The sequence below is a fragment of the Physeter macrocephalus genome, chromosome 2, assembly GCF_002837175.3.
Source record: "Physeter macrocephalus isolate SW-GA chromosome 2, ASM283717v5, whole genome shotgun sequence".
NCBI classification, from domain to species: domain Eukaryota; kingdom Metazoa; phylum Chordata; class Mammalia; order Artiodactyla; family Physeteridae; genus Physeter; species Physeter macrocephalus.
Window position 1 is genome coordinate 22,404,847 of NC_041215.1, and position 14,028 is coordinate 22,418,874.

The 14,028-nt window shown below is 61.3% G+C and overlaps 1 protein-coding gene across 1 annotated transcript; it reads left to right on the plus strand.

Moving 5' to 3' along the window:
• Positions 1–1,818: 1,818 nt before the first annotated feature.
• On the plus strand, positions 1,819–12,891 carry BTBD2 (BTB domain containing 2). The gene is made up of 8 exons (XM_028500728.1): positions 1,819–2,027; positions 5,731–5,887; positions 6,933–7,038; positions 7,209–7,406; positions 10,506–10,698; positions 10,843–10,930; positions 11,277–11,423; positions 11,928–12,891. The coding sequence occupies exons 1-8, from the start codon at positions 1,945–1,947 to the stop codon at positions 12,087–12,089; spliced, it is 1,134 nt and encodes a 377-aa protein (XP_028356529.1). The 5' UTR covers positions 1,819–1,944; the 3' UTR covers positions 12,090–12,891.
• Positions 12,892–14,028: the final 1,137 nt, after the last annotated feature.

Below are 14,028 nucleotides of genomic sequence, written 5' to 3' on the forward strand. Positions count from 1 at the left end.
ACACAGGCCCAGTTGGGCCGCCTCTTACTTCCTGCCAGTGAATCGTTGGGGAAAGTTTTCCCTGCGGGAGATCAAGATGCTTTGTTTAATCTAGAAAGAAAGGAAGAAGAGGAAGACACTTTCTTTATGGAGAGCGTGCGTGCGTGGGGAAGCGCAGTGAGGCTCCAGGGGCCCAGCTGCGGTGGCGAATGGGCGGGGCTCCGAGGGCGCCGTGGGGCAGAACAGGGCGTGAGCAACCTGGGGCGGCCGAAACGGAGCGCCGCCGATGGACGGGAAAGCCACACAGATTGGTCCTCTCTCAGTTCCGGAACCCAGAAGCCCAGGATCAGGGTCCTGCAGGGCCGCGCTCCCTCCAGAGGCTCCCGGGGAGGGTCCTTCCTGTCTCCTCCGGCTTCTGGGGCTCCGGGCGTCCTGGGCGTGTGGCGCTCCAGGCTCCGCCTCCGTCAATACGTGGCCTCTCCCTGTGTGTCTGGGCCCACATTTCCCTTTTATAAGTCATTGGGTTAGGGCCAGCCTGGGTTTGGGTGGCCTCATCTTAATAAATGGCATCTGCAAAGACCCTGTTTCCAAACGGGGTACCATCTGACGTTCCAGATGGACACGACTTTGGAGACACTGTTCACCCCACTACACTCACACTCGGTTTCCCACCTGGCCCCCACCTCTGGTCTGGCCTTTGGGGTGCCATAGAGCCCCGGGCCAGACTGGGGGCCAGACAAGGGCCTGGCGGGGCCGGGAGCGCCAGTCCACGATGGAGGAGTGGGTGGGAGGCAGGGGGGTGGTGGTTCTCGCAGAGAGGAGGGGGCTGCCCGGGTGGGGTTCGCTGGGAGCCGTGGGAACGTCCCCCGGGCACTGGGCAGAGGCCGGGAATCGGGCTGTGGCTGCCGACTCCAGCGGTTCCGCGGGGTGGTGGCCTCTCAGAGCCCTGCGTGGGTCACCGTGGGAACCCCGGGAGGGGCTGCGACGTGGGGCCTTGCAGACCCAGAGGACAGGGGCTCTGCAGGGCGCAGGCCTGGAGCTCGGCCCCCGCCATCTCTGCCGCCCCGGGGTAGGCTGTCGTGGGGCGGGCCCCGGGGACCGCAGGTGCACAGCACAGAGTGGGCGCGTGACGCCGGGCAGAACCTGCAGGCCCCCACGGCCACCCACGTCCAGATGCTCCCCTGGCCTCCACGCGCTGCCCCACAGACTCAGCCCGATTCAGGTGACCCCGGCAGGCCTTCCCTGATTCTGCTCCCTCACACACCTGCGTTCTCCTTCCTGCCCCACTGTCAGGCTGTCCGTGCCGTGGACCCGTGGCCGCCTTCCTCCAACAAGGCCAGGGTCTCGGTGCCCACAGCCCCAGCATGGGGGCCGTGTGTGTAGAGCAAGGAGGGAGTGATGATGGAGGGGGTGAATGAGTGAGTCAGTGAATGAATGAATGAAAGGATGGAGTGAATGATGAATGAATGAGGGAGTGAGTAAATGAATGAATCAGTGGGTGAGCCAATCAGTGAGTGAAGGAATGAGTGAGTGAGTGAATGCCGGAGGGCAGGAGTGGTTGAGTGAATGAGGGATTGGGTGAGTCCGTGAGTGAATGAATGCCGGAGGGGGGGAGGGAATGAGTTGCGTGGGGAGGGCACGAGCTCTGTGCCATAAGCCATTCAGCCCCTGGGGAGGTGATTTTGCTTCTCTGGCCTCTGTTGCTGCTGATGCACACGCGCCGCCTTCTCAGTCCTCAGGTCCTTCCTAACGGAAGCACCCAGGGCAGGGTGCTCTGGGCACAGCATCTGCTGCAGGTGCTGGCTGGGGAGTCACTGCTGTGGGGACACTCGCCTTGCACATCCCGGGGCCCCGGCAGCCCCCCGGGCTCGGGCGGTGGGGGCCGGTGGGCCTCGCGAAGGGTAACCGGGTCTTCTCTGACACGCCAGGTTCGTGCTGGCCGTGGGCAGTGCCGTCTTTGATGCCATGTTCAACGGGGGAATGGCCACCACGTCCACCGAGATCGAGCTGCCGGATGTGGAGCCCGCTGCCTTCCTGGCACTGCTCAAGTAAGACCTTCCGGGTCCTTCACGCCCTGGGGGGAGGGACAGACACACCTGATGTTTAAGAAAAATAGAGCCCTGGTGACATTGCCTCCAGAGCCCCCAGCTCCCTGGAGATTTCTAGAACTCACCTCCTCAGTGAGGGGTGGGCTCTGGACGCCACCCCATTTTCATTTTTGTATTTTTAATATCAAGATGTAATTTACATACCATACAACTCACCCACGTGAAGTGTACAATTCAGTGACATTTAGTATGTTTACAGAGTGTGCAACCATCACCTCCAATTCCAGAACATTCCGTCACCCCCAAAGGAATGGCATCCCCCTCCCCCAGCCCCTGACAGCCAGGAACCCACTCCCTGTGTCTGTGGCTCTGCCTGTTCTGGACGTGTCCCGTCAATGGAATCACACGCCGTGTGTCCTTCTGCGTCTGGCTTCTCTCACTGAGCGTCGCGGTTCCAAGTCCACCCACACTGCAGCGTGTGTGAGTCCCTAAGTTTTCATCCTTTCAAGAGTTTTTGAAGAAATAGCCTAATGCAAGGATTTTAAATTCCACCTATATTTTCTCTTCCTGGGTTTCAAATTTTTTCTCAAGGACTTTAAAACAAATATAGTGGATGTTGGGGGTGGGAGTGCCACCCACAGATTGCAGCTCCACCGAGAAGGAGGCCGGCGAGCTCTGCGGAACTCCCATACACCTCCCTGCTCCGCGGAGCACCGTCTTCCCCTGTCCGGAAACCCTGGGTGCAAATGGTCTGGGTGGCTTGAAAGGTTATTCCGAACAGTCAAGACAGCTTTTCAGATGTGGAGCTTATTTTTTTTTTTCCCCCTTCTGATTATAAAAATGGCATTGGCTCACAGAAAGAAAGAGAAAGAAAAAGGGAGGGAGAGAAAAAAAGAAGAGGAAAGAAAGCATAAGGAAGAAAATGGAGTGAACCTGTCTCGCCTCTCAGCACCACGGTCAGGGCCGTGGCTGGTCGCTCCCATTCATATCGGGTCCCATTTGTATCACGTGCTCACAGCGCCCCGCCCCACCCGCTGTGTCGTCATCTCCTTTTTTCCTCTGGTGTCTGTAGGGTGTAAATTGGTTCCCTTCAGCTCCATCTAACAGTGTTGAATCCTGTGGGCTGATCACAGCACTTTGTGGAATAATCTCACTCCTCTGTCTTTAGGCGACTTTTCAGATTGCCCCTCAGACCAGGGGCCGCAGGCTGCCCCAGGGTGGGTGGGAGGGCAGGGGCTCTGTCTCCACAGCTCCCCGCCGACATTGCAAAAGCAGCCTGGAAGGATCTGTAAACTGTGGGCAGGGCTGTGGGCCAAGGAAACTTTATGTACAAGATAGGGGACAAAAGCACGGTGAGATACCACTTCACACCCACCAGCGTGGCTATTATTAAAAAACAAACAAACAAAACGACTTGTCTCGAGGAGGTGGAGAAATTGGGACCCTCATGTGCTTCTGGTGGGAATGTGAAATGAGGCAGCCACTGTGGAAACAGTCTGGACAATCCTCAAAAGCTAAACATAGAATCACTGTGTGCTCCAGCAATCCCATTCCTGGGTACATCCCCCAAAGAAGGGAGAAGCGGGGGCTCGAAGAGATATTTGCACACCCGTGTTCACAGCAGCTTGATTCACAACAGCCAAAAGGTGGGCACGCCCCAGGTGTCCATGAACAGTGGAGGGATGAACAAGGTGTGATCTGTCCACACACTGGAATATTACTCAGCCTTCAAAAGGATTCTGGAATTCAGTAACACATTAAAAGGATCATACACCATGATCAGATGGGATTTATTCCAGGGCTGCAAGGAGTTTTCAGTATCCGCAAGTCAGTCAGCGTGATACACCACATCAAGAGGCTGAAGAATAAAAACCATACAATCATCTCAATAGATGCAGAAAAAGCTTTTGACAAAATTCAACACCCGTTTATGTCATAACGGATTCTGGCAACTTCCCTGGTGGCACAGTGGTTAAGAATCCGCCTGCCAATGCAGGGGACACGGGTTCAAGCCCTGGTCCGGAAAGACCCCACATGCCGCGGGGCAACTAAGCCCGTGCACCACAACTACTGAGCCTGCGCTCTAGAGCCCACGAGCCACAACTACTGAGCCCACGAGCCACAACTGCTGAGCCCATGTGCCACAACTGCTGAAGCCCGCGCACCTAGAGCCCGTGCTCCACAGCAAGAGAAGCCACTGCAATGAGAAGCCCGTGCACTGCAACAAAGAATAGCCCCCGCTGGCCGCAACTAGAGAAAGCCCACGCACAGTAATGAAGACCCAATGCAGCCAAAAATAAATAAATAAATTAATTAATTAAAATTTTTTTAAAAAAAGGATTCTGACGCTTGCTTCAACATGGATGGACCTTGAGGACATGATGCTTAGTGAAATAAGCCAGATGAAAAAGGACAAATACAGTGTGAACCTACTCACAGGAGGTCCTAAAGGAGTCACATCCATAGAGACAGGAAGTAGATGGTGGGGCTGGGGGGAGGGGGAGGGGGAGTCAGGGGACAGAGTTTCAGTTTGGGAAGAAGAGAAAGTTCTGGAGATGGATAGTTGCACAGCATTATGAATGTGCCTAATGCTACTGATAAAAATGGTTAAAATGGTAAATTTTATGTGTAGTTTATCATAATTTTAAAAAATGAAAAAATGTAAAAGTCATATCTATTAAAAAAAAAAAATCAAGACCCCAAACAAGTGATGGGTTGCAGTTAGCCAAACCCTGCCTTAGTCTAAGCTTGGTGAGATGTGGGGTGGAAGGCTGTTCTCTCCGTCTCCCTCTCCATCCCTGTGTCTCTCTGTCGCTATATCTCTCCCTGTCTCTCTCTCTCTCCCCGTATCAGCTTGGGTTTTGGTAACCAAGCTGCCCCCCCCGAGAGGGTGGACGCTATCTCCACTGACATGTGAGGGGCTCACCCATCTCCCCGCACATGTCTTGGCCTGTCCCATTACCAGGTCCCCCTCAGCACCGCTGACACTGGTGGTCATTCTTTCCCTGACCCCGCCGGCCGCTGCTGTTAGGACTTCCTGTGCATTCTCGGGAGTGAGTCCCAGGAGAGGGGGGCACCTTCCAGGAACTTGCTCTTTGGGCGGCTCCCGGTTGGGCTCCTTCACCGCCCCCATCCTGTGTCCATGGTGCCCGTGGACGGACACTCGGGTGGTTTCGCGTGGATCGCGCTGCTGTGAACACGCGTCATTTCTCCCGGACGCAGAGGGGTGAGCTGCGCGCCCAGGGCCGCCTCTGAGGCGCTCCTACCAGACGGGCCAGGGTTCTGATTTCTCACCATCTCCCCGTGGTTTTGTAATCGACCCTGACTTCTGACCCACATGTAGAGTTGGGCCGATGGCGGGTGGTCAACATGTCCGGTATCTGCGATTCCGGCTGGCACTTCTGGTCCTGTTAGTGGTCGGGCATGACAGCCGGCTGTGGCCAGGTCGGGGGGTGCGGAAGCCTCTCCGCGTCCCGGGGCAAATCCCATGCTGCCCACGGAGGAGCCGGACAGAGGCCCACCTGCTATGTAGACTCGTTCCCGGGGTTGGCCTGTGGGCACTCCTTTTCCCGGGTAACTGCCTTTGCGGGGTCACGTCCACAGGTCAGAGGGCGACCGATGCCAATTCGGTCGGTCCTCGGGCCAGGCCGGTGGGTGGGGGCTGGGCGGCTGTCCTCACGCCGCCGTCCGCCACCCGCCCCAGGTTTCTCTACTCGGACGAGGTTCAGATCGGGCCTGAGACGGTCATGACCACGCTGTACACCGCCAAAAAGTACGCGGTGCCCGCGCTCGAGGCCCACTGCGTGGAGTTCCTGAAGAAGAACCTGCGGGCGGACAACGCGTTCATGCTGCTGACGCAGGTGTGGGGCGGGGCTGCAGGTGCGGGGCGAGGGCGCAGGGGAAGGGCTGCGGGGCGGGGCGAGGGCTTGGGACCCGCTGGGGAGCAGGTGCTCCGGGTCTGCGCAAGGATGCAGGTGCGTGGGTGCGAGTAAGGACGCCCGGGCAGGGGAGGACGGATGGGGGAATTTCGGAGTTTAGGTGCCGCTTAACTCTTGCGCCCGGGTGTCTCCCTCACCTCGTCCTGCCCTTGTCCTTGCCCCTGGTAGCACCGCGGTGTTTCCCTGGTCGCCTTTCGTGCAGTGCACCTTGTTGGCAGGCCGGCCTCCCGACAGTCGCTTGCTAAAGGCTTCCCGTTGGCGTTTTGGTGCCCTTGTGCAGAGCTCAGGTGTGGGGGGAAAGGCGTTCCGTACTAGGTTTCTTGGAGGGGGACCCTTTGGGGTTGTCCGGTCTGACGGGCTGCGGCGGTTCTGGACCGCTGTGGGGGCTGGGAGCCTGGCGGGGACGGGGCAGAGCCCGAGTGTCATCGTGGCTCCACAGACCCCTCGCTGAGGTGGCACCTGGGCCTCAGCCCCGTCTGCTGAGTCGCTCTCAAGGGCCAGAGCCTGGACAGTCGGGTGGGGGCCAGCTGCTCCCAGCCATTTGCTGAGAGCTGCAGCCACGTGGGGTGTCCTAGCCTCCTAGCCCAGGCCCCAGGCAGAGACCGATGCACAGGGGTGTGGGCGTCGAGCTGCCCCACAGGTTCTCCGTCCCTGGCCCCCGCCCCGTGTGCGAGTTATCGGACGGTCAGAAGTACAGCTCTGCCGCGTCCCGCGGGTCCTCTCGGCCCTCTCCCCCTGGGCTCCCGCCTGCCGCAAGGGGCGACTGGGCCCGCCTCCAGCCTGAACCTCTAGGTGCCCCAGCTTTCGAGGTGCAGGCCTGACCCCCGCCCCAGGCAGTGGTTACTGAGAGTCTGTGAACCTCAAGAAAGAAGATCCCTCTGGCCCCTCGACCTGGGACTTGAAATCCGTGCCCAGTCTGGAGCCAGGGTCCGTCTGGCTGGGTGTTGACAGGCTCCCTCCCCCACAGGCGAGGCTTTTCGACGAACCGCAGCTCGCCAGCCTGTGCCTGGAAAACATCGACAAGAACACGGCCGACGCCATCACTGCAGAGGGCTTCACAGACATCGACCTGGGTAAGGCCACAGGGCCGGGGAGGACTTGGTGGTCACGAGTCCCGCTGAGGCCCCGCCGCCTGCCCCACCCTGCTGCTGCCCGAGAGCCTGGACGGCCCGGCCGCGAGCCGGTCAGAGGTCATCCCCGAGGCCACGGAGGCCGGCGCCCGCTGACGGCCCCTCCCCTGCAGACACGCTGGTGGCCGTGCTGGAGCGGGACACCCTGGGCATCCGCGAGGTGCGCTTGTTCAATGCTGTCGTCCGCTGGTCTGAGGCTGAGTGTCAGCGGCAGCAGCTGCAGGTGACGCCCGAGAACAAGCGGAAGGTTCTGGGCAAGGCGCTGGCCCTCATCCGCTTCCCGCTGATGACCATCGAGGAGTTTGCTGCAGGTAACAGTCGGGGGCGCCGAGGGAACGCTCAGGAGGGGCGTGACCCCAGGGACCCTGCTGCGCGTGACTCAGTCCCATGACCCTCGGCCCGGCCACGGTGGGTCGGGTGCTGGCCGTGTCCACGCGGGAGCCGGGACTGGCTCGAGAGGGTGAAGCGGGAACGAACCCCAGAGGCCGACCCTTCCGCGTCCCAGCCTCTCCCACCCCCACGTCTCGGGCGTCCACACGCATGTGCCCGAGGGTCCCGTCTGGGGCTCAGGTCCTGGGAGCTGGGCTCTGGTGCCCGCGTCCTTGATGAGCCCCATGAAAGGGTGGGTAGTGTCTGGGACCGTGGGCCGCTGCTGCCGGGCCTGGGCTCGGGCCCAGGTGGGGCTGGCCCTGGCCCTGCCGCCGCCTCTCGCGCTGGGGGCACGCTCGGGTCTTGGGGCTGTGCAGCAACGGCAGCGGTGGCCAGCTCGGCGACCCCTCCCCCGGGCCTGGGCCTCCCCTTCGTGTCATTCTCGTGGCTGGTGGCGACCGCTGTCCTGGAGCCAAACTGGCCTGGAAGGTTCTGGACGGGGCTCCATGATGCAGCCCCGTGGCGGGTGCACCGCGGTCCTGCCTCTCCCCGGTCTGTGCTGCCCCTGCTCCCACCCAGGCTTAGGGTTGCCAGATTTAGCAACAACAGTAAACAATGTTTTTTTAGTGTAAGCGTGTCCCGTGCAGCAGCTGGGAGACACTTATCCTACAGATCAGCCCTCTTTGATCTGAAATCAAGACTTGACTGGGTGTCCTGCGTTTTACCTGGCGGTCCACGGTGTTCCCTCAGTGCTGGGGCGAAGGCTGAGAGGCTGTCTCCACACTGGGGGTCACTCATCCATCAAATACTTGGCACCTCCTGGGTACCTGGCCCTGGCAGCACAGCGGTGACCAAGGCAGCCTGGGCACCGCAGACATGGGGCCGGGTCCTCCTCTGTGCGGGGCCGTCCTGGGCACTGTGGGGTGTGGAGCAGCCTCCCTGGTCCCACCCCTTCGATGCCAGGAGCACGCACCCTTAGTCGTTTTTTCTTTTTTAACAGTGTGAGGGCTTTATTTTTTTATAAATCTATTTATTTATTGGCTGCGTTGGGTCTTCCTTGCTGGGCGTGTGCTTTCTCTAGTTGTGGCGAGCTGGGGCTCCTCTTCCTTATGGGCACATGCTTCTCACTGTGGTGGCTTCTCTTGTGGCGGAGCACAGGCTCTAGGTGCACGGGCTTCAGTAGCTGTGGCTCGCAGGCTCAGTAGTTGTGGCCCTGGGCTCTAGAGCGCAGGCTCAGTAGTTGTGGCGCACGGGCTTAGTTGCTCCGCGGCATGTGGGATCTTCCCGGACCAGGGCACGAACCCGTGTGCCCTGCATCGGCAGGCGGACTCTCAACCACTGCGCCACCAGGGAAGCCCGACAGGTGGATTCTTAACCACTGGACCACCAGGGAAGTCCCAGCACCCCTAGTCTTGATCACAGATGTCCCCAAACATTGCCCAGTGTCCCCTGGGGGGCAGGATGCCCCGGGTGAGAGCCTCAAGCTATAGTGTTGAGCTGTCCCGGCCTAAGACACCTGCGTGAGCCTTGCTGGACCCCTCTCCAGCCCCGTTTGCACCCCCCGAAACCACTCTCCTCATAGGCCACCTGGCCACCAAATCCCCCGGGGTCTCAGGTCTCCTGGAAGCGCCATCCCCTCACCCTTGGCCCCCTCGCCACTCCTCCCATGATGGGCCCCCAGGCCAGGACAGCCCACCACCCCTCAGCTTGCAAGCGCCTGGGATGAGTGTGTGTGTGTCCAGGGGTTGTGAGCTGGGCCTCTGGCCTTGTCCCTCTGCAGCATGGCCTGCGGGGCTTCAGCTCTTTGTCGCTCAGTGTGTTGTAGAGAATTCTCCTGCCTCTTATGTTCCACTTGAAATTACAAAAATGTAGAGAGGGAACTCCCCCAAAGACTCCCCTGGCTCAGTGTGTCACAACTGAGGTCTGATGTATTTTTCTTTCTGTCTTCTCTGTGCAGAGAAGTGAAAATAATGGTTAATATCTGTATTCACTTTTATTTATTTATTCATTCATTCATTTTTGGCTGTGTTGGGTCTTTGTTGCTGCGCGTGGCCTTTCTCTAGTTGCGGCAAGCGGGGGCTACTCTTCGTTGCAGTATGTGGGCTTCTCATTGCGGTGGCTTCTCTTGCTGCGGAGCACGGGCTCTAGGCACGCGGGCTTCAGTAGTTGTGGTGCACGGGCTCAGCAGTTGTGGCTCGCGGGCTCCAGAGAGCAGGCTCAGTAGTTGTGGCGCACGGGCTTAGTTGCTCCGCGGCATGTGGGATCCTCCCGGACCAGGGCTCGAACCCGTGTCCCCCGCATTGGCAGGCAGATTCTTAAACCAGTGTGCCCCCAGGGAAGCCCTGTGTTCACTTTTGTATCTTACTTGCTCTTGTGATCCATGGAGGTCTCTTGCCCTGTTGCTCAGACCTGTGTGCCTGTGAGCTGTCGGGGCACTGGGCCGGGCTGTGGCTGACCTGCGGCAGAAATGAGCTCAAAGCTGGTGAATGAGTGATTCTTGTAAAGCGCGGGTGGTGCCGTAAGGCCTGCATCAGGCACCCTGTCCCGGTGCAGGTGGCGGGCAGGGGCGCGTACAATCCTTCCACACCGCCCATCCGCCCCACGCGCTGCCCCCCCGTCACCGGCTCATGGCTGCATCCAGGCCCCCACCTCCAGACCCCTCTCCGGCGCTGGGCCTCTCTTGGGGGCTGGCATTCCCCCCCCCCCCGTCTGTGTAGGTGCCCAGGGTGGACGGGCAGGGCGGCGGGTGCTCCGTGGACCAGCGGTTGTCCCCTGGGGTGGTCCCAGTGGAGGTCGGGAGGCCTGGGGCAGTGGGGGGGATTTGCCCGATTAGCCAGCAACTCAGAGCGTTGGCCCCATGTCTGCTTCGGACCCTTCCCCAAACGCGGCAGAAGGGCCATCCCCCTGCGGGGGTGGTTGGACCGGTGGCGTTCTGCAGGAGAAAGATGCTGAGGAGTTGAGAGGCTGGCTGCCATGCGTCCCAGTGTCTTCTGCGTGCTCGGGGTCCGCCCAGCCTTCCCTACCCGCCCCTGTGCCCTCAGGGCCCGCACAGTCGGGCATCCTGGTGGACCGCGAGGTGGTCAGCCTCTTCCTGCACTTCACCGTCAACCCCAAGCCGCGCGTGGACTTCATCGACCGTCCACGCTGCTGCCTCCGCGGGAAGGAGTGCAGCGTCAACCGCTTCCAGCAGGTGGAGAGCCGCTGGGGCTACAGCGGCACGAGCGACCGCATCAGGTAGGCGCGGGCCCGACGCGGGGCCGGGAGGCGCAGGCAGCGAGCACAGCGGCGGGGGGTGGGGGGGCTGGTGGTCCTCCGTGGGGAGGGGCGGGCACTGGATGGTCGAGCTAGCTCAGCGTCTCCCTCCTCTGACGGGTTCAGGTTCTCTGTCAACAAGCGCATCTTCGTGGTTGGCTTCGGGCTCTACGGCTCAATCCACGGCCCCACCGATTACCAAGTGAACATCCAGGTACGGCTCGCGCCCAGGCCCTGCCCCCGCACATCCCCTCCTCCCACCTGTTCCTCCCCACCTCCTCCCCTCTCCGTATCCCTTCCCATCCCCCCGCCGCCCCTCTCAGTCAGGGGTCTGCTCGTGTTCCCCCCAAGGTGGCACGAGTGTTCTGGAGTCTGTGGGACCCAGAACGATGCCTCCCCACTCCTGCCGTTGGCCTCCTTCCTGCAGGTCATGGGTCGGAGCCCCCGCTGCAGGGCCTGGAGGTGGGGCTCAGCCCTGGGGTCCAGGCTCCCGGGGGTCCTGTGGGTGGGCACGGGGGCAGGGGCGCCAGAGTTAGCTGTGCCTGGCTCCTGGCCCACAGATCATCCACACAGACAGCAACACGGTCCTGGGCCAGAATGACACGGGTTTCAGCTGTGACGGCTCTGCCAGCACCTTCCGAGTCATGTTCAAGGAGCCGGTGGAGGTGCTGCCCAACGTCAACTACACGGCCTGCGCCACGCTCAAGGTGTGCCCGGCCCCAACCCTAGCCATGCCCCTGACGCCCCACCTCACCCAGGACCGAGACCCCAGCCCCGAGCCATACCCAGGACCCCGACCCTGAGCCGAACCCGAGACCCCAACCCCTGAGCCGCAGCCGGGACCCCGACCCCGAACCTGACCCCTGAGCCGTACCCGGGACCCCGACTTGGACCCTGCCTCCCAGTCCATTGCCCACCTCTGACAACGTGGGGCTGAGAGCGCGCAACCCCGCGTCACAGCCCCTGAGCCGAACCCGAGACCCCAACCCCTGAGCCGCAGCCGGGACCCCGACCCTGACCCCTGAGCCGTACCCGGGACCCCGACTTGGACCCTGCCTCCCAGTCCATTGCCCACCTCTGACAACGTGGGGCTGAGAGCGCGCAACCCCGCGTCACAGCCACGGAGGGCCTGCTGCCCGCGCTGGGTCAGGATCCTGCGCCCTGTCCACACGCAGCACATCCATCCTGACCCGCCGGGCCCCACCCCGCAGGGCCCGGACTCCCACTACGGCACCAAGGGCCTGCGCAAGGTCACCCATGAGTCGCCCACGACTGGGGCCAAGACGTGCTTCACCTTCTGCTACGCGGCCGGGAACAACAATGGCACGTCCGTGGAGGACGGGCAGATCCCTGAGGTCATCTTCTACACCTAGGCTGCCCCGTCCCACGCCACGCCCGCTGCTCCCCCTGCCTCGGTCCCGGGCGCCAGGAGGGCTCCTCTGTTCCGAGGTGGCGGATGGGCAGGGCAGCGGGAGACAATCCCTCAGGACTTGGGGGGCAGGGCCGGCCTGACCCTGCCCTGAGCCGAGGGTCCACCCGCTGCCCCTGCAGCGCAGGGTCGCCTGACCAGCTGCCCGACCATAGGATTCGTGTAGGGTGTTGCCTCGTGTTTGTTTCAGCTGCACGTGGCAATGCATCTTGGATTCCTGTTTCTCTGGTAGGAGACCACGCACGTATGGGGCCCCTAGTAGGCCTGGGTCCTGCGTTCCTCTGTTCTGTTCGCTGGGGACACTCAGACCACCCTGACCCACCCCTAGGACGCGGGCTCGAGCCCTCCCGAGGTCCTGCAGGCCAGCTTCCTGCCAGGCCCAGGCCCAGCCCGTGGGCCCAGTGAAGGACCATCCCTGTCCAGCCCTCCTGCAAGGCCCCTCCCAGCCCCTGCAGCTGTGGACACAGGCGGCAGACCCTGTCTGCCTGGGAGGGGTGAGGCTGCGGGCCACACGCGGGGGCCGCATCCCAGCTGGCCCACCTGCACATCCTGTAGCCCCACTCCCGGCCCCCAGCGAGCACTCTACCCAGAGGTGCTGGAGGGCACAGCCCCTCCCTGACCCCCAGGTACTGTCCCCTCCCCACCCCCATGCTTCCACCTGGAGCCTGTGTCCTCCCCCAAGCCATGGAAGGTGTGTCCTCACACCACACCCAAAAATGTTTTTTTTTAAATAAAGGAAAGAAACGTACCGGCCCTGACCCACGTGCTGCTTCCCAGCAGAAGGGGCCCCTGGCAGCTGGAGACCTGGCCCTTCTCAATGCATCTGTTTCCCCACTGTTTGTTAGAGGGGCCAGCTGGGCTAAGGGGCCCACAGGAGGGGCCATCTCCTGACACAGACTTCTCACCTTCGGGGCGTCCAACTCACACAGGGCTCCACGTTGGCTGCAGACCCTCCCCGGACCCTCTTGTCCTCTGCACAAAACCCTGGGGCTCCCGTTGTGCCCCTGCTGTGCAGCGATCAGGGACCCTGGGCAGGGTGGGCAGAGCCACCAGCAGGTGATGGCCACGCAGTGGGGCTGTGCCCTGGTGCGGCCCTGGGAGCCTCCTGGCACTTTTCTGAGGATGCCAGCAGGGCCCCCACTGCAGTGAGCCATGCAGGGATCTTGTCAGCTCTGCCCTCTGGACCTGGGGCTGTACCCCAGAGCGGCCCTGTTGGCTCTGCACCAGGGGAGTCCCCCTGCATTCACACCCTACCCCCGGCCCCTCCTTCTGTGCAGTGAGGACTCTTGGGTACAAGTAACAGTTTACGCCCGAGGTGGCCCAAAGGAGGATGTGGCATTTTACTGTCCCAAGCAGGGATGATCCGGACCCAGGACTGGGCTGGCTGCCGAGACCCACTCTGGCCCTCAGGCTGTGTCACCTCCTGAGACCAGCCACACTGCAGGCACACCCCAGCTGAGGTATCCACGGGGTGGGGGGCCAGGCCTTCCACTGTAGCCCCCAGAGCAGTCTGTCCTGGAGGCCACTGCAGTTCAGGGCTGCCGCCTCAGGACAGGATGACAGATGGTGTCAGATGAGGGCACAGCTGGGGCACCCATGGCGGGTGGGCATGAGTAGGAGCAAAGCTTGGCAACAAGATGCGACAAGACGGTGGGGTTGTCAGAATAGCCCCAGAGACATCTGCATCCCACTCCCAAGACGTGTAGCTATGTGTAGGGTCACAGTGACCTGCCAGAAGGAACATGCAACTCAGCCTCTGGAGAAAGAAGACAGTATGAGCATCTACCAGCTGTCATGACAATGTCCTACAGCAACTCAAAAATTACAAAGCAAGAGAGAAAACGGAAACTGATCCACATGTACTTCAGAAATTGAAGTTATCA